Source organism: Ascaphus truei, chromosome 7, assembly GCF_040206685.1.
Source record: "Ascaphus truei isolate aAscTru1 chromosome 7, aAscTru1.hap1, whole genome shotgun sequence".
Lineage (NCBI taxonomy): Eukaryota > Metazoa > Chordata > Amphibia > Anura > Ascaphidae > Ascaphus > Ascaphus truei.
Genome location: NC_134489.1, coordinates 94180484 through 94205314, shown reverse-complemented (window position 1 = coordinate 94205314; position 24831 = coordinate 94180484). Strand labels below are relative to the sequence as shown.

Below are 24831 nucleotides of genomic sequence, written 5' to 3'. Positions count from 1 at the left end.
CAAAATAATAACTCAGGCTGTGATTATTCATTTTAAATAATGGAACAGTGTTGCTCACAACATCTTTAGTGAAAAGAAGAATCCACTTTTTTTGTGTAGGACATATACTCAAAGTCTTCCAGAAAGTTAATTACTATAAAAAGTATTCAGGTTAACCGCGGGCATTCTTTCAGGGAATTAGCATTCAGCAGGCAACTCCTCTTATCTAATAACACTATCTGACTTTCATCCAAAAATTTAAATTACTTTTCACCAGTTGAGTTGTTATTCAAAGATATACCAGAAAATCTGTTTAAGTATTCAGACTGAAGCTAAAACATTAGAAAACATATCAATTTAAGAATATGTACCAGTTTGAAAAGGCTCTATGGGACATTTACATCTTACTCTAGAAACATTCTATTAACTGAAATGTACTTCTTTGTGTGTTGTAAAATAAAGTTTGAAGGATGTCAAGTAGTGTAGATAGCAACTAAGAATTGTTTTAATACCATTGCATTTACCCACTGTATAGTAGCTATAACTTATGTAAAAATTACAATTATTATGCTAAAGCCTATGAATACTGGCCTGTGGTAATGGTTGTTGATGTTTGACGATAAAAAAAATAATTGGTCTCCCACTAACCCACAGCCACATGTGTGAAAGTTGAAACCTGCCTCTACTCGTCTCCATCTCTTACGCTTCCTCTCGGTTTGGCCTACATTACTTCTCTTAAGAATAAAATTCATAGCAGGGAAAAGTAATCGCAAAACTTGAATAAAGCTACTACCCTCGTTCTCAATGTTTCCAAACATGTTTTGCTAATGTTTTTACCAATTTCTCTATCTTCACAATAGGTCACAGTGATCCAAATGATTGTCAATTATTGCCACTATTAACCAGAACTTTGCAAAAATAGCAGTTTATACAGTAACTGTGACTTTTAATGTTTGGCAATTTTTTTTTGCAAATATTTGCAGAATTCACCTGGTTTGCGAACTTCAGTGAACATGTTGGCACACCTCTAGTGGTCATGCCCTCCTCTCGTTCCAAGGGCACACATACAAACTAGAGTGTTATTACAGTAACTGCAACAATAATAATTATACTGTAGTGCAAACTTGTGTGAGGAATTTACTGATAGTCTGTGCCCAAAGGTCCCTTTTCAAATGAAGCCAGTTTCTCATTGCTATGGGGAGCTTTACAACTCATTCAGATAAAGTTTGCAAAGAGAGAACAGCCTGACGGCAAACTTAATATGCAAAAGCATGTATACTCATATACTCATTTTCACAAAATATGTGCACTGCCTGGAAAAAGGAAGGCAAAAAAATACTGGTTCAACTAAGTGGTTTAAAGATTGATAAGTACTCGGAAATACAGAAATTCATGCTAAAAATAAATATGGTAAGATAGACATTTGAAATAAAATATATATCATAAAGCCAGTACCCATTATGTCAAAATCTGTTATAATTGTTTGTGCTGAGTTTCCAACTACTGTATGTAGCATGATTATCATTCTAGCTGTCAAGCCTCCTGAAAAAGGCAGTATAAATTAATGTTTTACTGGTTGAGAAGCATTTCTATGGTAACCAAATTTTAGTTTGCTACTTGCCATTAGGTTTTATTATGTTGTAAACAACAGAACAGTCCTATTGTTATTATGTAATAATCCAGAAAATACACAGCATAGAATATGCATAAGAATGTACACCGATATTACTGTACTTCCTTGGCCTGGGATGACTGATGAGTTCTAAATAATACATTGTTGTTTTTGCTAATTACCTTAAATGTCTTGTACATTTTCAGCCCTGCTGTATGAGTAACAGAGTACAGTAGTTCAGCAAGTAACATGGCTCTCTTGAAAACCAATCTATGTAATTTATTCATTAGCGTGTTTCCCTGAGAGGCTTATTCTATATCTGACAAAGCGGCTGATCTGACCATTTTCAGACAAAATTCCCTATTGACTATGATGGTGAATTCTAGCTATAAACAGTCCAATCGGCTGATATAGAATAAGTTCCCTAATGTCCATGTATTAAATTAATCGGCACTGTTTTTTTGCCATGCTACCATAAATGGATCGGTGCATGTGGTTATATAGTGCAATGGGAGCAGTAAAGGAGGGTTAGGCATCTATTTGAACAAATTGGGTGTCTTAATTTATGCAAATAATGTCAGTATTATTTGAGCATCAATAACATTTGCCAGGTCTCAGCTGGCTCCAGTCTATCCAGCTACAAGCTCTGCACCAAATGAAAGAAATTGGGTTTAATATGCTTTCTTTATTTGATGAAGCCCATGCGTAGCAAATCGCTAACCTGCACAATCACACTTCTTAAACTTTATATACTGTATATACCCCCAAAATGTATTACTCCAGAAAACAGTTATGTTAAATAAATAAATCCCTTGTAGATCATACTATTTTTATTTAACCTAGCATAACATATTTTAGGCTTTTAAACTGCGGCTGATCATTTTGTTTAAAGGGGATAGTAACAGTGATATTTTCTATTTCAAGAAAAAATTATATTTTTATAATACTGAACAATTTAGCAATAAGACCATCAAGAGCATAATAGTAACCGTGAATTGTGGTTATTTGGATACATAATTACAAATATTTTTGAGACTGCCCATCACAGTAATTAAGCGATGACCTCAAAAAATATTTTAATATGCAAGCTAGTTACCGTTGTGTCTCATTGTAAAAGTGTTTTAAAAATAACATTAATATTTATATAAGTAATATATGTACAATGTATGTGCCATGAGAATATCAATATACAGTAGATTAATGGAAATTCAAATAATATTGTACAGATTTGACCATTTAAAAAGATCTAAAAATGTGGATGCATTTATTTCAGATGAGAAATTCATAGATATTTTATGTGCAATAACAGATCTGCATGTATATACAGCTTAGGCCCTTTCTCTGTACCTGTTTGTTTGAAGATTGATCAATGTGCTGGTGCTTTCAGTATTTTTCTTTAATGTTATTTGAGTCAAGTTCCATGTAATAAATAAGTATGCCACTGATTCCTTAACTTTGGCTGCATTCTCTTTTTGGCTTTGTTAAAATCCGAAACTTACCTTTGTGTCTATTAGATCCATTCATGTCTGAAAATTCAATATGATTTTCATCAGCCCAGTAGATTCTTTTGTTGACATAATCTATTGTTAGAGCCATTGGTCTAGAAATCATTGTTTCTATGACAACACTTTGATTGGTGCCATCCATACCGACACGGCCAACATGTGGATATTCACAGCAGTCGATCCAGTACAAATACCTATGTAAATACAATATATTGTTTGTTTACATGAGCATTACCACTATTCTACAAGTGTATATATTACGCTTAGATGTATAAGTCACTTGAATGAGTTATATAAGTGGATTTATGTGACTCTTCTTTCATATCTTACGTTGGAAATCTGTTTCTATCACCATTTCATTGAATGTAATATATGTGGTGTGGTTATGTGGTAAGAACAATTGCTTTAACAATTCACAGACTTAATTCATTGAATGTTTTGTCTTTTGAGCTGCTATAGTATATAGAATACAGAATGACGTTACAGTAACTCAAATAGACAAAAAAGTATTACTTTCTATCCCTGGAAAAAAATTCAAGTCTAATCATCTTGTCAATTTTTCATCAAGAATTAGGGTTCTGGCATTCTGGGTTGAAAAATGCAATTGCGGTTTCAGTAAATGTTTCTGACCCTGATTTGATTTAAATTGCATTACAGTGTGATAGCAAATCACTTACCATTCACACCGAAAATAACTGTTTTCACAAACATGTGGGCACCATATAAGTTAAAAAAAAAAGCTGTTCCTGTCACAAATAGTGAAGTAGAAACTTAGTGACATTGGGTAATATGCACAATAGATGACTCCCCAAATATTTGAAGAATTGATGACTATTGAAGACAGGATGCATAGCATAATGAACCTGATATTGTTAGTTCAATTACTACTCACACTATCCTAGGATTTTCTCACCTGGCTGGGATTTCATTACATGTAAAGTATGTATGTTACTTGAGCCATTTGTGCGTAGCTGGATAAATACAATACACCCTAATGCCAGATTGTGACGTCTACAGACTAAAGATGTGCAAAACTATTTAATGAGGCCGTGAACCATGCAAAATTAGCATTTTTTGAGTCGCAAAAAAAGCATTGTTTGGGGTGCACTGCAATTTCATTTAATATGCTAAATGGCTACATTCTCTAAAATTGCTACATTCATTTAATGCCAACACTAAATAGATCACACACCCTGCTTTCGCTCCCTGTCTGGCGATATTTTGCTGAAAGTATACTACTTTTGCAACGTTAACATCCCTTTGAGGCTTGGAAAACCTTTCGTAAAGAATCAAATTTTGGGAAAAAATGCTTAAAATTTGGCAAATGCAATTTGGAAAGTTTCCCACATCTCTACTCCGGGCCAACCAAATTGTGGTTCTTTTTTTAGCAATTATTAATGTTCCCCTTGTAATAAGGTTGCTCATTCTTTTCAGAAATTTCCTAGAACGCAAACGTTCTCAAAACAGCAACAGTAAGTCCAGCATAGGCTGGGATTGATCACAGCGGGATGCTGGGTATTTTGCCCTTTTTGGCATGAACCCTGCATCACTTTGATAAATCTTGTTCAATGTTTTTTACCTGACTACACTGTAGCACTCTTCATTACCCCCACTGGCACATTGCAGCGGGGCAAAGACAAAGAGCAAGCGAGAGAAGTAGCCATTGTTTTGAATTAGGCATGCATGAGAAGGGGCAGGGTTCAATGATCCTTGTTACATCTGTATTTAATACACACTGGCTCTTAGCTCACAATAATTAATTGCCTGCAGGATTCCTGCAAGTCACAATGCCTATGTTTTATTTTGCCATTACATTATCCTGGAACCCAGTTAGTTAGCCACTCTCTTATAACAATAACTGCATTATTAACACATTGTGAAAAGTAATGGACATTAAATTATTTTCAGCGAAACAGTATGCAAAACAACATACCTAGCTTGTGGATCCAAGGACAAATCTCTTGGAAATTTTAGCTTTTTGCTAACGAGAATGGTAGGATACAAGCCATTTAGTTTAGATACTTCAATGACCCTCTTCTCAGTGTCAGACCAATAAAGATTCTTTCCAATCCAGTCCACGGCTAATGCATTAGGTATGGCTGTATTATGGACTACCTAGAAGAATAAAACAAATAACATAGACTAACGGAAGACTTCATTACTTTTAATTTGTTTTGCATTGTAAAGGATGTATAATCTGGTTTCATTGTAGTGACATCTACTGGAAAATAATATGGATGTGAATGAAAACAATAGATATATTTCTAGAATATATAGATGTACAGTGAATATTGTAGTTAAAGCCTGAATCTGCCATAGCTGACTCAAATGCATTCAGTAGAAGAAAGACTTGCACATTAGGTATCTGCTTTTTTAAACCAGTAATATTTCCTCGTTTGCAATAATAAAAACATCAGATCTTCTGTTGTAATCTTTCAAAACCTTTGAATTATTTATTATTAATTAACAGCAAGAATTGTGATATCGGGTGCTTATGAAATTTAATAGAATTACCAAAGATAGATTCAACAGTACCTCTGTCTAGAATCAGTATCCTATGCCTGTGAAACACAGTTGTTAAGGAAACAATCATTATGAACAAATGCATGTTGATTGCATCATTAATGGGAAGTTACCTTTACATCACTGCCATTCACAAACATTTTGTTTATTCGGCTGCCATTTGATCTGCTGGAATCAATCCAATAGACAACCTCTTCTCTGTGATCAAAATCCATTGCAACTGCATTGTTTAATCCCTGACAAGAATACAGGAAGTCATTCTCACAATGGTGTACAGTACATGTATAAAAGGATACAACGATGATACAAATAGCTACTGCATGTATTGTGTACTAAATTAAATAAGTATGACTAAAATACAAAGACAATGTAAAATATTATCCACATTCACCTTAAACATAATAAAACACAGTATTTGAAATGCAATTAATAAATAGACACATGATGTATATTCTACTTTTGTAATTGTAATGTATAACCATAAACAAACTGCTCTGGTTAAAAACCTACAGAAATAGGAACGTATCATCTTTATGAAAACTGTCAATGAAATGTGATTATGGTAATATAGAAACTCCAGATTATTATTTGCACTGAATATTAATAGGTATATTGAGGAGACACAATAATTTTGAGTTTTTTGTGTGTTCTACTGTAAGTATTTAGAAACAGTAGCAGTAAACAGATGTAGTCAAGCTAAATTTTTCTCTCTGGTGTCACGTGTTAGGCTATATTGTGATATTATGTGCTAATGTAGCAGTTGGAATCATGTTATATTAACTGGGGGAACAATGTCCTATCGCTACATCTGTGTCATTGTAAATTGAGTGAATATAACATGTGAACAGAGTTGTGAATGCCTGCACCATTTGCTTTAGGTTTCCCCCATGTAAACTGTAGTTGTGTCTTTTGCTGTGAGGGTTAGAAATGTTTGTGATAGAGGTGGCTGATATGGAATTACTAGAGCTCCTCCCAACAACTTGTTACAGTTAAATGATAACATATTTTACTAGATGTGAAATGGGGTGGAAGGTATCAATATTTTAAATCAGGCTTGTGCAAACCCTCCTAAAGAGCTTCCAACAAGCCAAGTTTTGAAGATCTATTTAACAAAACCTTTTGCCTGAGTTTGCAAACCATGCAAATGTTGCCCTTTTTTGTTCGTGAAAAAGTTGCGGCTTCATCAAAGTTCGCAGCAATTTGCCAGGCCTTATTTCAAAGTGCATTTCAATTTTTTTTTATGTGCTAACCCTCATCCAGAACCTGGGAGATATGCTAATTGTCATCATTTTAATACATTTGCATATTCAAATTATCCATGTTTTGTATAAAGGAGTGTTCTCCTGTGCAGGGACTTGTGACTCTATACACTTTCAATTTCACAAAGTGAGTACAATCTTGAACAACAAAATTCTGCAACGCCTCACTAGGCGGGATTGCTACTTTCAAGATCATTGTACTTTGAAGTGCTAAGTCAATGTTAGAGGCCTGCTACATTTTAGTAAAACTCTGGGACAATATTGCCACAATAGGAAACAATTACAATACAAATGTTGTCCCAATTCAACTACTGTATATTCAAATGTTTAAAAATATTAAACACATATTTTAAATATCTAACCTGTTTCAGCATTGTGTAGTTAGATCCATCTGTGCTGATTTTTCTGATTTCATGATGATCAGCAAGAAGTAGGAAGGGATCCTCATCTAAACGCAACCAAAATTTTATATTAATACTTTAACCAGCACAGTGAGAAATAATGCAGAAAATGAAAAATTATTAGCTTTCACAAATATAGTGAGGAATAATTTTCAGCGCTAAAAGCACATTCAGAATGGAATTTGTAAGGTATTTCATATAAAGGCAATCAATTATTTATTTACAATTGGTAAATCAAGAAGAGTTTCTTTATTAAAGTATTTATTCTGCACAGACATATGAAAACCTAATGAGTTCAGCAAAAGAACAGACTTTTCAATGCTCACAGTTTTCCTGAATTTTATTAAAGTTCATATGCAGCTATAGGTTTTAATTATCCTTGAATTCTATGATTTTACATATCAGGACATAATAACAACCATCTGTTCCTAAGCAGGTCTTAAGATTAGGTAAATACAACCTCAGATGAACAACAACACATGACATATTACAGTGTCATGATTTAACAAAAATAAAGCCAAAATGGAGAAGCCATGTGTGAAAAACTAAGTATACCTTATGATTACATAGCTTATAGAACCACCTTTAGCAGCAATAACTTGAAGTAATTGTTTTCTGTATGACTTTATCAGTCTCTCACATCGTTGTGGAGGAATTTTGGCCCACTCTTCTTTACAACGTTGCTTCTGTTCATTGAGGTTTTTGGGCATTTGTTTATGCACAGCTCTCTTAAGGTCCTGCCACAGCATTTCAATCGGGTTGAGGTCTGGACTTTGACTGGGCCATTGCAACACCTTGATTCTTTTCTTTTTCAGCCATTCTGTTGTAGATTTGCTGCTGTGCTTGGGATCATTGTCCTGTTGCATGACCCAATTTCGGCCAAGCTATAGTTGTCGAACAGATGGCCTCACATTTGACTCTAGAATACTTTGGTATACAGAGGAGTCCATGGTCGACTCAATGACTGCAAGGTTCCCAGGTCCTGTGGCTGCAAAACAAGCCCAAATCATCACCCCTCCACCACCGTGCTTGACAGTTGGTATGAGATGTTTGTGCTGATATGCTGTGTTTGGATTTCGCCAAACGTGGCGCTGTGCATTATGGCCAAACATCTCCACTTTGGTCTCGTCTGTCCAAAGGACATTGTTCCAGAAGTCTTGTGGTTTGTTCAGATGCAACTTTTCAAACCTAAGCCATGCTGCCATGTTCTTTTTAGAGAGAAGAGGCTTTCTCCTTGCAACCCTTCCAAACAAACCATACTTGTTCAGTCTTTTTTCTAATTGTACTGTCATGAACTTTAACATTTGACATGTTAACTGAGGCCTGTAGAGTCTGAGATGTAACTCTTGGTTTTTTTTTGCAATTTCTCTGAGCATTGCACGGTCTGACCTTGGGGTGAATTTGCTGGGATATCCACTCCTGTGAAGATTGGCAACTGTCTTGAATGTTTTCCACTTTTAAATAATCTTTCTCACTGTAGAATGATGGACTTTAAATTGTTTGGAAATTGCCTTATAGCCCTTCCAAGATTGATGGGCAGCAACAATTACTTCTCTAAGATCATTGCTCATGTTTTTCCTCCTTGGCATAGTGTTAACACACACCTGAATGCTCCAGACAAGCAAAATCCTAAAACTTCAGCTTTTATAGAGGTGGTCACACTTGCTGATGATCAATTAATCAAGGGCATTTGATTAGCAGCACCTGTCTGCTACTTAGCATCTTAATTCCTATGGAAGCAGTAAGGGTGTACTTAGTTTTTCACACATAGCTTCTCCATTTTGGCTTTATTTTTGTTAAATAAATCATGATACAGTGTAATATGTCATGTGTTGTTGTTCATCTGAAGTTGTATTAGCCTAATTTTAAGACCTGAATCTGCTGGAACCGATAGGATCTCAGAGACTCTGGTTCTGTAAGCAATGATGTATTCTGAGGGTGATCTGTAGACGCTAACCCAGTACTGTGGTCTGCAGGGTTCTGGTCTGTAGCTGTAGACACTAACCCATCGTGCCACTGATCTGTCTGTATTGATTTCTCAACTCTCTTTCCTTTGATTAGGAGATGTCCAATGGGTGGATTGAGTGGAGGCGGAGTTGTCCGATTGTTTTATCTTGGAAAATCTCTTTGTCAATCACCTTCAAGAGATCATTCTCTTCCTTTGGTGAATTTCGCATATCGTCTTTTGTCGTCTGGACTACTCAACGTCCACCCACCCAGGCAGTCACCCAGGCAGGCAGTCGTCTGCACATCACCGGGTGCTTTCTCTGGCCTTAGACAGCGCACCATCAGGGGGCGGGCCGGGGGTGGGCCAGTGATGTCACGAAGCTGGTTCGCCCTCATTGGGCGAACCGCTCACGTGACCGGCCCTGCGCTCCGGCGAGCGCTGAAATGTAAAAATCTGCTAAGACCTATGCTTCCGCGCGCTTGCGGAAGTGTAGGCGAGCTTCAACTAAAGCCGCTCTAATTGCGGCTGTAGGGGCTCAGTGCCGAGCGGAAGCGCGCCTCAGCGCGCCTCCGCAAGCAAGCAGCAACCCTGGACGAGGCCTAAAGTGTTTAATCTATGTTAAATCCTATTTTTTCATTGTAATGAGATTGCTAGGTTAAGGTGGTGACATTATACCACTTACAGGTGTATGTCAGACTGAGTAGTTTAGACTATGTTTATTTACTCTAAGACGTAGACAGACGTAGACAGTTTTTAATGAAGATGAATGATTATTATATAAGTGATATACAGTAGCAGTTGTTGACAGGTCAAAGATAGGCTGGATTCTATTAGACGGATAGTGATCATAGACCAGTTTTCTACGCGCAGCAACTATAATCATGTAGTAGATTGATGGGCAAATCTGACATACTGTGTTTCTTATGAGCCATCATAATGGATGGAACTACGTGACATCTAATGTAATTTTACTGAGATCTCCTTTGCTCTATGCCGGGGTGGCCAAATCCAGTCCCCAAGGGCTACCAACAACTCAGGACATCCCTGCTTCAGCACAGGTGGCTCAATCAATGGCTCAGTTGAAGACTGATTTTTGAGGACATCTGGTACCTTCAAGACTCAAGATTCTGTATTCAGGAAGCAGGATACTTTTGGTGTGAAATGAGGTAAGTAGTAAGATCTCTGAATACTATATAAAGCAGTCTGTGTCATGAATGCAGTAAGAGCTTGAAAAAGGGTCGGTAATGCCCATTGCCCGGTTTTAGTCTTTTTTTATACCGAGTGAGTAAATACATTTCCTGTTTTTTTTCACAACTGGAGTGCTGTGGATATCTGTCGCTATATATATTGTAGGATGTCAGGTGGCTGAAGTCCATTCTACTTTACCCATAAAAAGTTATATTTATATATATATATATATATATACACACATATATATATATATATCATTAAAACACTCCCGATTCACACAAGAGAACAAATTCTGGACCTGATAGCAGCTAACCCAGTACCTGGCATGTTCTACATGCTCCATAAAATTCACAAAGAGGGTTACCCTGGGCGCCCTATTATCTCTGAATCTGGCACACTGACTGAGAAAATTTCTGACTGGGTGGAAGGCATTCTAAAACCACTTGTCAGGAACACACCCAGCTATATCCAGTACACCACTGACCTGCTAAACAAACGTAATACCATTGGCCCCCTCCGACCATGAACACTACTAGTAACCATGGATGTATAATCACTTTACACAAACATCCCCACAAAGATGGAATTTTAGCCTGCAGATACTTTCTGGGACAGCAGGATCCACTCACAGAGACAGTGACTAAATGCATTACATTCATTCTGACCCATAACTACTTGACATTTGGAAATGGCACATACCACTTGACAACTGGGACTGCTTTGGGCACTGAGATGGCATCACAGTATGCCAATCTGTTCCGCGCAAACCTGGAAAATAATTTTCTTTCCATCGGTTACTTGAAACCCCTTACATATCTTCAATACATCGATGACATCCTCCTGATTTGGACCTCTGGTAAACAGGACCTCATACAGTTCCATGAGACCTTCAAAACATTCCACCCGACTTTCAACCTCAAACTCACCCATTCCCGAGACAAAGTACATTTCCTACACACCACCATTACTATAAAGAACAACCAACTACAGACCTCTATATACCGCAAACCTATAGATAGAGCCAGCTATTTGAGGGACAACAGCTTCCATCCCACACACACTAAGAGTGCAACCATCTACAGTCAAGCCATGTGATACAACCGGATGTGCTCCGACATAGCAGACAGAGGCCAGCGGATTACAGCCTTGAGATCGAATTTCATAAATCGTGGATACAACCACATAATTGTAGAACAGCAAATTCACAAAGCCACCAGAATACAAAGAAGTTATCTCCTTGAATACAGAAATAAAGAGACAAGCGACTGAGTACCTTTGTTGGTCACATATAACCCACACCTAGAAGCCCTACGCAAAATCGCCAGGGAACTACAACCCATTCTCAAGGAAGACAAAACTGCAACGGGTCTTCTCAAGGAAATGATGGTGAGGAGTAAAGTATTCAACAAAACAACTGAATGCGGGACAAGACCATGCCAGGACGCAAAATGCTAAATCTGCACAAAGTTACACACAGCGGGCACAATACAAATACCACACAGGAATCTGGAATACAAAATCAAAGGAAGGTTCACCTGTTCCTCCAGCAATGTTGTGTACCTTATTATGTACATGAAATGCCCATGGGGCTGCCACTACATAAGTGAGACGGGACAGGGACTAAAAAAGAGAATTAATCTGCATCGCCACAGCATCACATGCGGAACAAGAGTTAGCCCTGTCAGCGAACATTTCTCTGACTCAGGCCATAAGATGAACAATTTGAAGGTGGCCATACTCAAAGGTAATCTTAGAACACCGAAAGAGAGACAGTTGCATGAATACAAATTTATGAAACTGTTCGGGACACTGACCGCTGGCGTAAACCGAGACCGCAGTTTCATGAGCCACTACACAAGAGAACTCTTCCAATGAGTGCTAAATCCCATGTCTATAAATACTGCGCTATATGAATGCACACACAGCTGTCTATTACACATACAAATGTACAACATAATTATATCTCTATATACCAATAGGGACTACATAGTATCCACACAAATTAATAGTAATGCAACACCCTCTTACATTTCAACACCCGCCAACATCATTGGTATACACTCTCCCTCCACAGACACCTTTTGTAAAGTGCTGTATATACTGTGGGTGCTCTATAAATTTATATTTACACACGCACATACACACACACCCACTTACATCAAAAACATTTGGGGACCATTTAACACCTAAAGTCATAAATCACATACTGCACAGGGGGAGGGATGAGTTTCATCCAGAGATAACATTCCAGGCTGTTTTAAAGTAAAACCTTTCTTGCTTTATCCATTGTAACATTGCCCAAAGAAGAAATCTTGCACAAATAAAAGCATTTTGTTAGCCACAGAACGGTATCGAGTATTTGTTTTTTTATTATTAAACTTGGCTAACACGGTACAGATACCTCTACATATATACATATACATATATACATATATACAGCTCAACCCCGTTACAACGCGATCCGTTACACCGCTTATAACTCAGTGTAAGCATGGCTCCCAATTTTCATATTTATGAAGACTTTAGAACATGATTATTGGTATCTTAAATACTTTATTGTACAATGCATAGAATTGTACATTATTTCTAACGCGATCTGCTAATAACGCTATGTGATCCTTTGGACCCCAAGCACAGCGTTATAAGGGGGTTGAGCTGTATACAGTATAGTCCCTGGAGGGGCTTTGAGTCATATTAAGAGATTTTCAGCAGATGAGGAAGAATTTTCAAACAGTGAGAGTCACCTTGATTATCCTGCTAATCATTAGCAGAATACCCATTATTGTTTCAGTATCATTGTCAATGATTGATATGGTATAAAGTAATTAAAAATCTATATTAATTCCATGTCAGTAATACATTCTAGCATTTCAAAGTAATAAAGTACCTTCCGTATTATTAATATATTCTGTGATGCCTTATTGGTATAACACTTTTAAGTATATACTGTACAGTACATAAATTATAACCATTATTAAAATATTTCAGATACAGTTGTCTAAATGATTTCTTAATATTCTTTTTAGAAGCTCATGTTATCATTATGTCACAGCAGCAGGTAGTGGTAGTTTAGGGGATGCTGCTTAGATTTTCTTCTCTTCCATAAGCTTCTCAGTACACAGCAAGCACTTAATAATTCACAATATCATAATGTACTGTAATTATGCACACACAAAACCATGCCTGGAGAATACATAATAGAAGTAACTCCTGTACAAACAAAAATGTAATAGAATTCAGATTTTGTATTTAAGATACTCTTGTGTTAGGCTTTGTAAAGATCTCTAAGGAGATCAAAAAGAGAGACCAAATCAGATTGTTAATCACCAGCATAATATATAATAGGACTTCATCTTTATCTTTTAGATTCCTGCACATCATTTCCCATTCATCAGCACATAAATGTCATGTGATACCTGAAAGAGATTTGCAGCCCTTTGGATTTTCAGGTTGTATTTCATACCCATCTGCACATAAGCACTTGTAGGTTCCATATGTATTGATGCATTGCTGGCTACAGGGGAAGCCAGATACACATTCATCAATGTCTACACATGTTTTGCCATCATTCTTCAATCGAAATCCAGGCCAACATTTGCACTATGAAAAAAAATATTATCCTATCAGTCTATGTTATTGCAAGTGATTGTTTTCTATAAATAAACCGGATGCAATCAAATTTAAATACATTCCAACATAGTAAATATGATATCGTGCCGCAAAATAAAAGAACATTTGATGTTATTTATGAATACATTGAAGCTTTTACTTATTGCCTCCAATGGGTAAATGCAGCTATATAGCCTATCATTCCATCAATTAAGCAATGGTTAGAGAAATGATTTGTTATGGGCAAGGATGGTGGTGTCTTGCTGCAATACAAAAACTGAGATAAACTCTGAACTTCATTGAAAACATATACAGAGGTGAAGGAACTGTATTCTTTTTTTTATACTAGGAGATGCCACTGTCTTGCACAACCTGCAGTTCCAATTTAGCTTTGGACAATCTGCTGTTTCAATCCCATATTCCTATCTTAATAAACGATTAGCAATAGAATATGATGGTCCAGCCTTTACCGTGTGAACCCAAGTGATTTGAACCGGCGCTAAAATCCCCACAGCACTAATGGATAGTGCAACAAAAATATATTACATGAAATGTTGTGTAACCCAAAAAAATACTTCTCAACCTTCCAAGGAATATGCAAGGATTCCCTACAAAAGCAATCTTGGTCCGGGGTGGGAAGGGAGCGATGATCCTGAATCTATTCCTCTGCTGAAGATATAACTTCATCTACATTGACAGAGTCAGACCATTGCCCTTTTATATTCCACTTGTTGTAAGTAGGAATTTCTACAGAGCCAAGACATCTAACTTATTCTGATTGTATTGATATACTGCACCATTATTGTTTTTATTTTTTGGTGTGTTCCTGAAATCATCGCTCCCTTCCCACCCCGGACCAAGCTAGCCTTTACCGTGACATTGCTAGGTCAGACTTGCAGTTTTTTATCCGTCTATTATAGAAAATATTAGATATGGACCAATCTGTGTGACTTTGAACCCCAGTGACTGGATCTGTTGTACACGTGTAATGAAGTTTATTAGGAAGTTTGTTTCTTACATAATGTGATAGAGGAGATGACATTGAGTGCCAAACTGGAATTGTACGATTCTACATAATAAGAAAAAGTTAATTTTTGGTGTCAAGTACACATTAACAGTTTTATGCTCCATGTAACTTTTAAATAAAAGGATATTTGAAAGAATTAGGTTATCTGAAAACATCTGCTAAAAGCACCTGCCTTATAAACAGCTACATTAGGGTTCAAGAAGTTTAATGCAAATGAATCAAACCTTGTTTCAGCTTTCTGGACTCATTGCGTTTAGTTTACAACTAGCTTCTAGCTAAAAGCTATTAAAAGCAGCAGTCTAATGAGTCTTGGTTGTCCTGTAATAGCCACTTCATGTGCTCAATTTCATTTCTACACACTGAATCTTTATGGCTACGGTTCTGAAACTGTATAATGTTTGCAAGACTGAAATTGGCATGTGTTGTCCATGTGGATGTGCTCCAGTGATATTAATTATTGTATTCTATACCTGTGTGTGTGCCACTATTTCTACATTTATTTGGTCATTTCAATATTTGAAACATGCATACTATATTTTACTTGACTGTATTGTGAATTGCATTGGCTTGTGTGTTGCTTATATGCAATTTCTATTCTTGACGTAAAAGAGACAGTAGATCAGAGTGGCCAACTCTAGTCCTCAAGGGCCGCCAACAGGCCAGGTATTGATTAACATGTGCTGAAGTATGGATATCCTTAAAACCTAACCTGTTGGTGACTCTTGAGGACCGCAGTTGGCCACTTCTGCAGTAGATACTCAATGTGCATACACGTTTCACGCACACTTTACCAGTTAATCCCAGCCTCCAAAACATCCCACAATATTGAAATTAAAAACAATGTGAGTAAGGAATTTACAAAAATAAGAAAATATTTGTTAACAAGCAATGTTTCGGTCCTTCGGCAGGGACCTTTCTCTAGTTATAGAGCAAAACAAAAACACAGCTCTATATAATCTAAAAACACCAAAAGGTGCATAAAAACCCAGGGGTGGGGCAGATGGGGAGCAGCAACAGAGGTTAACATCAACACAGGTAAATTAGGAGAGAAAGGCGCCCAGAAAAAAGAGCGAAAATACTATTTGAGTAGAAAAAGGAATGAAAAAATAAAGCAAACCTAACCAGCATGAAAGAGGCGCAAGTACTTTGAACAAATGATGAAGGACATGATCAAGTCACAATTATATGCTAAATAAGCAAGAAACATTTTTAGAGAGTATAACTTCTAATAACAAAATATCCAGTAGAGTTCTGGGGAGCAATTGTGGTCCGAGTATTTCAGTAGGTTTGATTAGAGTCAGTCTCTAAAAAAAGTTTTTCTCTTATTTAGCATATAATTGTGATTTGATTTTTTCCTCCATAATTTTTTTCAGATTTTTTATGCTGGTTTGAGTCGCTGCATTTTTTAATCTTTATTTCCACTTGCTACTTTTTTTTTTTGCTACTTTTCTCTATATGAAAAACTATAGGAGGGATGTACTGCATAGAGATAGATTGCGTGTGCGCACACACACACACTCACACAAAAACATTCACACAGGTTGTTTCCCCCTCTGTGCCCTCTTGTCTGTTTGTCTCTCTCTCTCTCTATGACCCCTTTTCTCTTTCTGTGTTCCCTTGTCTATTTGTCTCTCTCCTTCCCTGCGACCATCTGTCTGCCTCCCCTTTGAGTACCATTAGTTGCCTTCTGCCTTTGTTCTTGTCTTCTTCTCCCCTGTTCCACCTCTGATTGGTCCTTACCACCCCCTCTGTTCTGCTCTCCAACTCCTCCTCTGATTCATCTTCTCTGCTCCCCTGTCCCACCCCTAACTCTTCCGATTGTTCCTCTCTTCTTCTGTCCATTTCTTTCCTCCTCTAAGATAGACATGCCGGTACTCCGTTCCTGCTACTAATATATGTGCAGGAACTCTGTTCCTGATGCTAATATAAGTGCCGGAACTCTGTTCCTGCTGAAAATATAAGTGCCGGAACTCTGTTCCTGCTGCTAATATAAGTGCAGGAACTGTGTACCAGTGTACCAGGGCTCCTGCGCTAGGGTGTGGATATGCAAATTAGCAAACTTGACTATTAAACAGTTTGTTTTGTTTACGTAAAGGACCTTATTTCCTAAGAGGTGAAATTCCATAAGATACCTTCTGGTGCCAAAAAACACCATATGGACCATTGAAGTAAATGGGACATAAAGGTGGTGTCTACCAGCAAACCACAAAGGTGTCTCATGGAATCTACCGCTAAGGAAATATGGACCATAGCCTATAAATTAAATATATGTTTTTACTTTATTATAGATTTTACTAAATATGAACACAGCATAGCAAATCGAATTTCAGCAAAGTTGCAATAGTTAAATGGTTGTGTTGACTCATTTTTCTAATCACAAATCTCACACTTGAACAGAGATCAGACAATGCCCTGGGCGAGCCTAAAACTATACTCACTATAAAATAACTGCTGTGACTTTGAATGATTTGTTTCAGGTTATCCTCATCATTTTCATCTTTTCCCACTAGGTTACTCAGTGAATCAGCACTTCAGTACACGAAGTAACCTTTAAAAGCGTTGATTCAGTGTATTGGAAGATGGAAAAAATAAGTGAATGAAAACACGTCTGAAATGGATGATTCCAACAGATTATTAAATCCTGTTTTGCTCTTGAGGATGAGGTTGAAAATGCAGTGTGCTAAACTACATTTAGAGGTACAGTGCCACTTAGTACCAATATGCATTAATGCAATAATATACTTAATAGTTTAAAACAAAAACTGGAATTCCTTGTGCTCAAGTGGGCTGTTGTAGATAAATTACACCATTATCTATATGGGGTCTCCTTTGAAGTGCGACCCAATAATAATCCTTTGACATATATCCTGACCTCCGCCAAATTAGATGCCACTGGCCACAGGTGGTTGGCTGCCCTGTTTAAACTATCAGTTCACGCTGAAGTACATGCCAGGACCATTGAATATCGGAGCCGACGCTCTGTCCAGAAGGCCTGGATTGAGCTTCACACCAAATAATGGCCAGTTGGAAGAAATTCCTGACCCTGGGATTCGGGCAATGTACTCAACACCGGCGATAGTGGAGGATAAGGTAGCTTTCTCCGTACTCAGAGTGGTGGACTCATTGGGATGTCAGTCAAAGGCACTTCCTGCAACATACTGCCACCCAGAAGGCATGTCCATCACGCAAGATACCATAATGAGATGGAAAGTGATACACCAGATGTGAGACCCGGTGTTAGAGGCATACGCCGGGCCATCTAAGAAAACAACCCCTCTTTAGTGAAGCGTGATCCTACCGACACGGTCGCTGTTATTATGAGGGAATGGGACAAGTTCCACATAGACCGTGGCCTCCTCTACGTGTTGTCCCCTATCATGACCATCCTGATAGGAGACAACTCGTCCTGCCCAGAAGCTTTCAGTACCCCATCCTATGATCTCTGCATGATGATCACGGACACCTGGGAGTGGACAAAAGATTCTGACTAGTAAGAGATAGGTTCTTCTGGCCCAAGATGCGGGAATCAGTGGAGTGCCATTGCCGGAGGTGTCTGCAGTGCATACAGGGAAAAACACTGCCTACACACAAAGTCCCAATGGGCCACTTAAAGATCTCTGGTCCCATGGACCTAGTCTGCATGAATTTTCTTCATCGAGGCAGACTCAAATGGTATCGGGAACATCCAGGTAGTAACAGACCATTACACCCGATACGCTCAAGCGTTCCCTAACAAAGACCAGAAAGCTCTCACAGTAGCCAAAGTACTGTGGGAGAAGTACTTTATCCATTACGGTTACCTAATCGGATGCACTCCGATCAACGGGGAAACTTTGAGAGCAAGTTAATCAAAGAACTTCTAAAACTGCTCAAAATCGAGAAGTCTCATACGACTCCCTATCACCCTGAAGGAGATGCCCTGCCGGAAACATTCAACCGAACTCTACTGGATATGCTAGGTCCTCTGAAGGGTTCTGAGAAGGCAGGATGGAGCAAGCATGTTGAGCCATTAGTACATGCCTACAATTGCACCAGGCATGAATCCACCGGATACACACCCTATTTTATGATGTTCGGCAGAGAGGCACGATTACCTGTGGACATTCGTCTCTGAGTATCCACTGACAGTGTACCAAACTTGATGCACTACAAATGTGTGCAAAGGCTTCAGGATAAGCTCCGTAGAGCATATCAGTTGGCGAAAAAAGCCACTGCCAAGCTGAACGAGAATAACAAGCGGAGGTGTGACCATAAAGTACGCCATCGGGAACTTCAGCACAGAGACGCAGTTCTCCTGCAGAATTTAAGAATACCAGGAGAGCATAAGTTAGCAGACCACTGGTGAGAGACTCACTTCAAGGTAGAGTCACAGATGCCTGGCCTTCCTGTATATCGTATCCAAGATTCAGAGGAAAGGGTAAAGGTCTGGCATCGAAATCACTTGCTATTACACAATTGGGGGGAACAGAACCTGAATCACCCCCAATAATGCCTTCAAGTGAACAGGAAGAAACCAGCGAAATCACGACTGCTATAATTGAAGACAATCAGGATCCTTTGGGAGGAACCTCTGCCACCACAAATGGAGATTGGTGGGCACCACCAGAAGTAGTAGTAGGTAATGGGCCTGTCCTCCATGTACCCTTAACAGCGGCTTCAACAAGTCGACAACTCGACCCAAGGAGTCCGAGTTTTGTTCCTACTGAGACTATGTAGCTTATGATAGGGCCAAGGCCTCAAGCCGATGGTAGCCTCTCCACCCAAGAAGATGGTGGAGAAGAGACTCGTCAGAGTCAGAGAGTGAGACGCCCTCCAACTCGAGTGGCGTATGATGTGCTAGGGGCTCCTCACTATGAGTCTTAGCAGCTGTCTCAGGCACCAGGGACACTTCCCATTAGTGCTAGTAGCACTGTGCTGGTGACCAGACGGCCACGCGGCACACTGCGGCCTGGGACCAGGCCACAGGATCCTGATACATTGTGTAAGACCCCCCGGCTGGAGCTCACACTTAGAGGAGGACCCTTAGGAGAGAGGAGATTTGTGTTGGGGGCCTCGCTACGTGGGATCCGCTCCAACTCAGCACGCCAAGCAGCACCTGGGTACTGAGTACCCAGCCAGGTACCCAACATCTACAGGGGGTAGTGCTACAGTACCTCACATTTGGGTGGGATTGCTGGGGCAGGACACCAGGGGTTACTGGTGCCATGGCACCCTCAATATTTTGGGGGAACCACCACATGTTGGGTCTCTGTGTTATACTTTGGGTACCGTTTATTGTGTTATCTGTTTTTAGTCTGTGTACAGTAAAGCTTAGTATATATACATATGTGTGGTGTATTACTCATTACTGTATATCGGTACCTGTGAGGGGTTATCCTGCCAATGCTGGTATCCTTTATGGGTGGAGGCACTGCACGCAAAGAGAAAGAGCTCACCCCAGACTCCCAGAGGTGGAGACTTAGCTCTCCTGTGAGCAGACAGGTACAGCAGTACGCGTAGTTGCCCGCAGGCAAAGGTAAAGGGGGCTACACTTGCTTTTCTCACGTTAAGGTTATGATATTTATAGGCATTTAGTCCATGTCTTAGGGATAACTAGCAAATAGGGGCATGAATAAGGGAGCGACAAGGTAGAGTTACGGGTATTAACATTTACGTTAAACACCATCTTACAATATTTACAAACACTAATGATGTAAACATGAATAAACTTTCAAAAATTATTTTTGAATACTTTACAGTTATTAAACTGTGAACAGTAACCAGACAAATAGTATCTAATTCAAACTAGCCGATCTAGCATTTTGGTTATGGAGGTAACCCACACTGTATGAACTGGATATACTTTGGATCAGTGGTGGCCAACTCCATTCCTCAAGGGTCACCAACAAGTCAGGTATTAGGGATATCATTGCTTCAGCACAGGTGGCTCAATCAATGACTCAGTCTTCTACCGAGCCACTGATTGAGCCACCTGTGTAGCAGCACATGTTGGTGGCCCTTAAGGACTGTAGTTGACCCTTCCTGTTTTGGATAATCAGTGTGTTTTAATATGTTGTTGCTCTGTGTTGCTAGTTACATCAATGAAAAGGGACAATGTCTTTATAGAAAATGAATACATCCCATGAATAATTCATCTATACATGTTCTTCCAACGCAATCTTATAAATATTGACTACTAACCTTGTATCCAACAGGGAGATCTTGACAATCTTGGGAACAACCACTGACTCTTTTACTTAAGCATTCATTTATATGGCAGCCTCTTTCATCAGATCCATCTCCACAGTCATCTATAGTGTCACAAAGAACTCCCTCAGGAACACACTTTCCATTTTTGCAAATAAAAGATGAACTGTTGCATGACTGTTCTGAAAATAAAGTACAACACAAGTCTAAAAAACATATCAACTTCCAGAGATCTATAATTGCATGACATAGAATGAAAATGTATGCTAATTAATTTTCCCAAACACACGATTTTCACTCTAATTTGACTTCCTGTGCAGCTCCGGTAAATGTATAATAATTAAACTCTTTTGCGCTTGATTTGTCTAAGAAACACCGCAAAACTAGAACGTTGCCAGTTATTTGTTTTGCTACCCAAACTGGCGGAGGTGAAAAACAAACTAATTACAAATGTGAAATGCTTCCTGATTCACATGATTCACATCTTGATGATCAAGCCTAGCAAGCTGTTCATAATCAGGCAATTAGTCCCAAAACAAAGGATGACAATATGTCAAAGGCATAAGCATGTTCATTTGTTCTTTTTAGTCATATAAATATATAGAAACCCACTTACTGTACTTTTCTGTGCTAGAAGTAGCCCTTTTCTTTGTTCATTGTTACAAAGTCAAAGCCCTTGGGATTCTTTCTTGAGCATTTTGCATTCACAAAAATGATAGTAACATCCGTAACATTACAAAAATGATGTCTGTTGTTGGATCTGTGCTTGGAATGTGTGTTTGTGTGTTTGTATATTTGTGGGGAGGTGGATATTGAGTCTAAGATTATTTGTCATAGTATTTCTTTGAAATATCCATCTAATGTATTGTTACAAACTATAGGGTCTTTTTTGATCAAAGTCTCTACCAGTTTTGCAGCCGGGAGACTTTGCTAAACAGATTACATGGGAGTTTATGTATTAAAGTCTCCTGGCGGCAAAAGCGGGGCAAGAAAAAAACTGTGCCACATTTATCAAAGGAGATAATCCCATGGATTACAATCGGGATTCTTTTCTGTGATAAATATCGTGATATTCTTTTCACCAGTTGCGGCCCCCTTTTTGCAGCACGAATACTTGGATAATTAATGTTCACAGTGTAAAAATCCTTAGGGTCTATTTACTAAAGTATGGCAAAACCAGTGCAAGAAACAGTCAGATTCCTCATGGGACAGGAATCTCATTGCTTGCAGTAGAAGTTTTCCCTTTGATCAATCTGGTGCAAGTCTTTTGAACAGTCATTGTCCCAGTTTTGCAGATTGAGACTTTAGTAAAGAACCTCCCTATGTCTGCCTCAAACATGATAAAATATTGAAATACATAGTGATGAACTTGTATAGGAAAATCTAGCTCTCCTTGGGATTATGAGTGTATATAACAAATCATATCACCAATACATTATATGTAGTTCATTTATCAACATTAACACTATGTCAAGTCATATTATAAGTTGGAAACACACCTTTCATATGATTCCCCAACAGGGTTACTTCCGAAAAGTTAATGCATTACAGACCCATACTGTAAATCTGTGAGCATTTGTATCAGCTGTATAGTGCAGAGGTGGGCAACTCCAGTCTTCAAGGGCCACCAACATGCCAGGTATTAGGGATAAGCCTGCTCTAGCACAGGTGGCTCACTCAGTGGCTCAGTCAATGACTGAGCTGAGCCACTGATTGATCCACCTGTGCTAAAGCAGGGATATCCAGAAAACCTGACCTGTTGGTGGCCCTTGAGGACACACTTTTATAAGAGTGTTTTTGACATAAGGATTTTATATTGTACATCCAAAAGATTCTCTGATGCTAATGTATTATTACCAACATAAAAGCCTGAAAGTTTTGATATACAGCCCATACTGTAATGCAGGGGTGCGCAACTTGTATTGCAGCGCTCTCCTGCCTCCACTCCCCCCGGTGCTCGCACTCCCCCTTACCTTCCCGTCAGCATCGAATGATGCTGTGGGGTCATGTGACGTGATGTCACGTGATGCTGCATTGCCATGGCGACGGGCATGAAATGATGCTGCGGGGTTATGTGACGTTGCCATGTAAACACGTCATCTAAGCCGGCTGAACCTCGGTAAATTCAGTTGCAGAGGTCTCACACGATCCCAGGGCCTCTGCAACCGCCGTGTTCCCCCTTCCCCACCAAAAAAATCCTGCATCCCCAAGTTTTCGAACCCCTTCTGTAATGTATAAATGTGCTGGCAGCTGTTTTACGACTAGAGGTGGGCATTTTTTTTTTTTTGCGAATTTGGATCCGCAGCGGATTGACCAGGTTTGCGGATTTCAGCGGATCAATCTCAAAAACGGCGATTTGTGTTTTGCAAACTTGTTATTATTACCAATACACTCCGCGGATTCCGCAATGGACGGATGCAACGGGCTGCTGAATCCGTGGATTGTATTCTGCATATCCTTCCACAGGTTGTATCCAATAACAGTTTGTGATTAATCCGCGCGGATTGAAACTGCTCAAATCAGTGGGCAGATTTGACACACCTAAACGAATTTTGGGGGGTAACATCAGCGAAAATCCGGGAAATGGATTTCGGCAGATTCGCCTATCTCTACCTACAACAATGCACCAGTTAGTAATGAGAAAGTAAAAAGTGTCATAAAACTGTGAACCTGCACTGTGGCACTTTTCGTTTAACGGTGCTTCATCTGAGTGATCTGGGCAATCAAAGTCTCCATCACATTGCCATTGAAAATTCAGCAAGCATCTTCCATCAGCGCAGCTAAATTCCCCAGAGCCACACTGGCGATAGCCTGGAGAAGAAGGATTAAAGAGAAACCAAACCAAACAAACGTTTAAAAAATGTATATGCTTTGGATCTGATGGATGAGATTAAAATGGAAGTTCACGTCTGCCCTAGTTTATGTTTGGCAAAAATTTACAACTTAACTCGACTCATAAAAAAATATAGCTAAACAGGTCTACAGCGTATCTTGATCATAATTATTGTCTTTAAATTAATAGGGTCTAAGAACCATAACATCTCTTGAGCTCCATTGCTGACCTCACTGTTCCTCTAAACTGTTCTTAACAATAATGGAGAATTTCCTAAACCTTTTCACGGGAGGGTTCTCGTCTACTATTTGTGCGCTTTGTGGATTATTTCGCTGACTTGGCAAGACTCTTTGAGTATTAAAGGGCACAAGGGAAAGGGGATTCTGAGGCTTAGTCCCCTCCTCAATATACTGCGACGTTGTCTTATCCTTGCTCTGGAAGGACTTAAATTCCATGCATTTGAACTGGACAAAAATATACTCGAGCAAGGGGAAGATGTCTCCACAGCTTAGACCGGGGTAGGCAACTTCAGTCCTTAAGGTCTACAAACTGGCCTCGTTTTCAAGATATCCTAGCTTCAGCACAGCTGGTACAATCAGTGGCTCAGTCGTTTTGGTTCAACCTCCTGTGGTAAAGCAGGGATGTCCTTAAAACCTGTTCTGTTGGTGGCACTTGAGGACTGGCGTTGTCTACCCTTAGCATAGACTATACACTGTAGCATATTACTGTTTCATTACTAGGGAATGAATGTTATTTGT

The 24831-nt window shown here is 38.9% G+C and overlaps 1 protein-coding gene across 1 annotated transcript in view; it reads right to left on the bottom strand.

The window, feature by feature from the left end:
• The window catches only part of LRP1B (LDL receptor related protein 1B), a 1102312-nt gene that overhangs the window by 142286 nt on the left and 935195 nt on the right, over positions 1–24831 (bottom strand). Inside the window, exons 54-60 of the mRNA XM_075610066.1 lie at positions 23911–24051; positions 21235–21422; positions 13835–14018; positions 7241–7326; positions 5733–5855; positions 5030–5211; positions 3091–3290 (exon numbers count right to left, since the gene is read on the bottom strand). Coding sequence (XP_075466181.1) covers positions 3091–3290; positions 5030–5211; positions 5733–5855; positions 7241–7326; positions 13835–14018; positions 21235–21422; positions 23911–24051 — 1104 coding nt within the window. The remainder of the gene's footprint in view (positions 1–3090; positions 3291–5029; positions 5212–5732; positions 5856–7240; positions 7327–13834; positions 14019–21234; positions 21423–23910; positions 24052–24831) is intronic.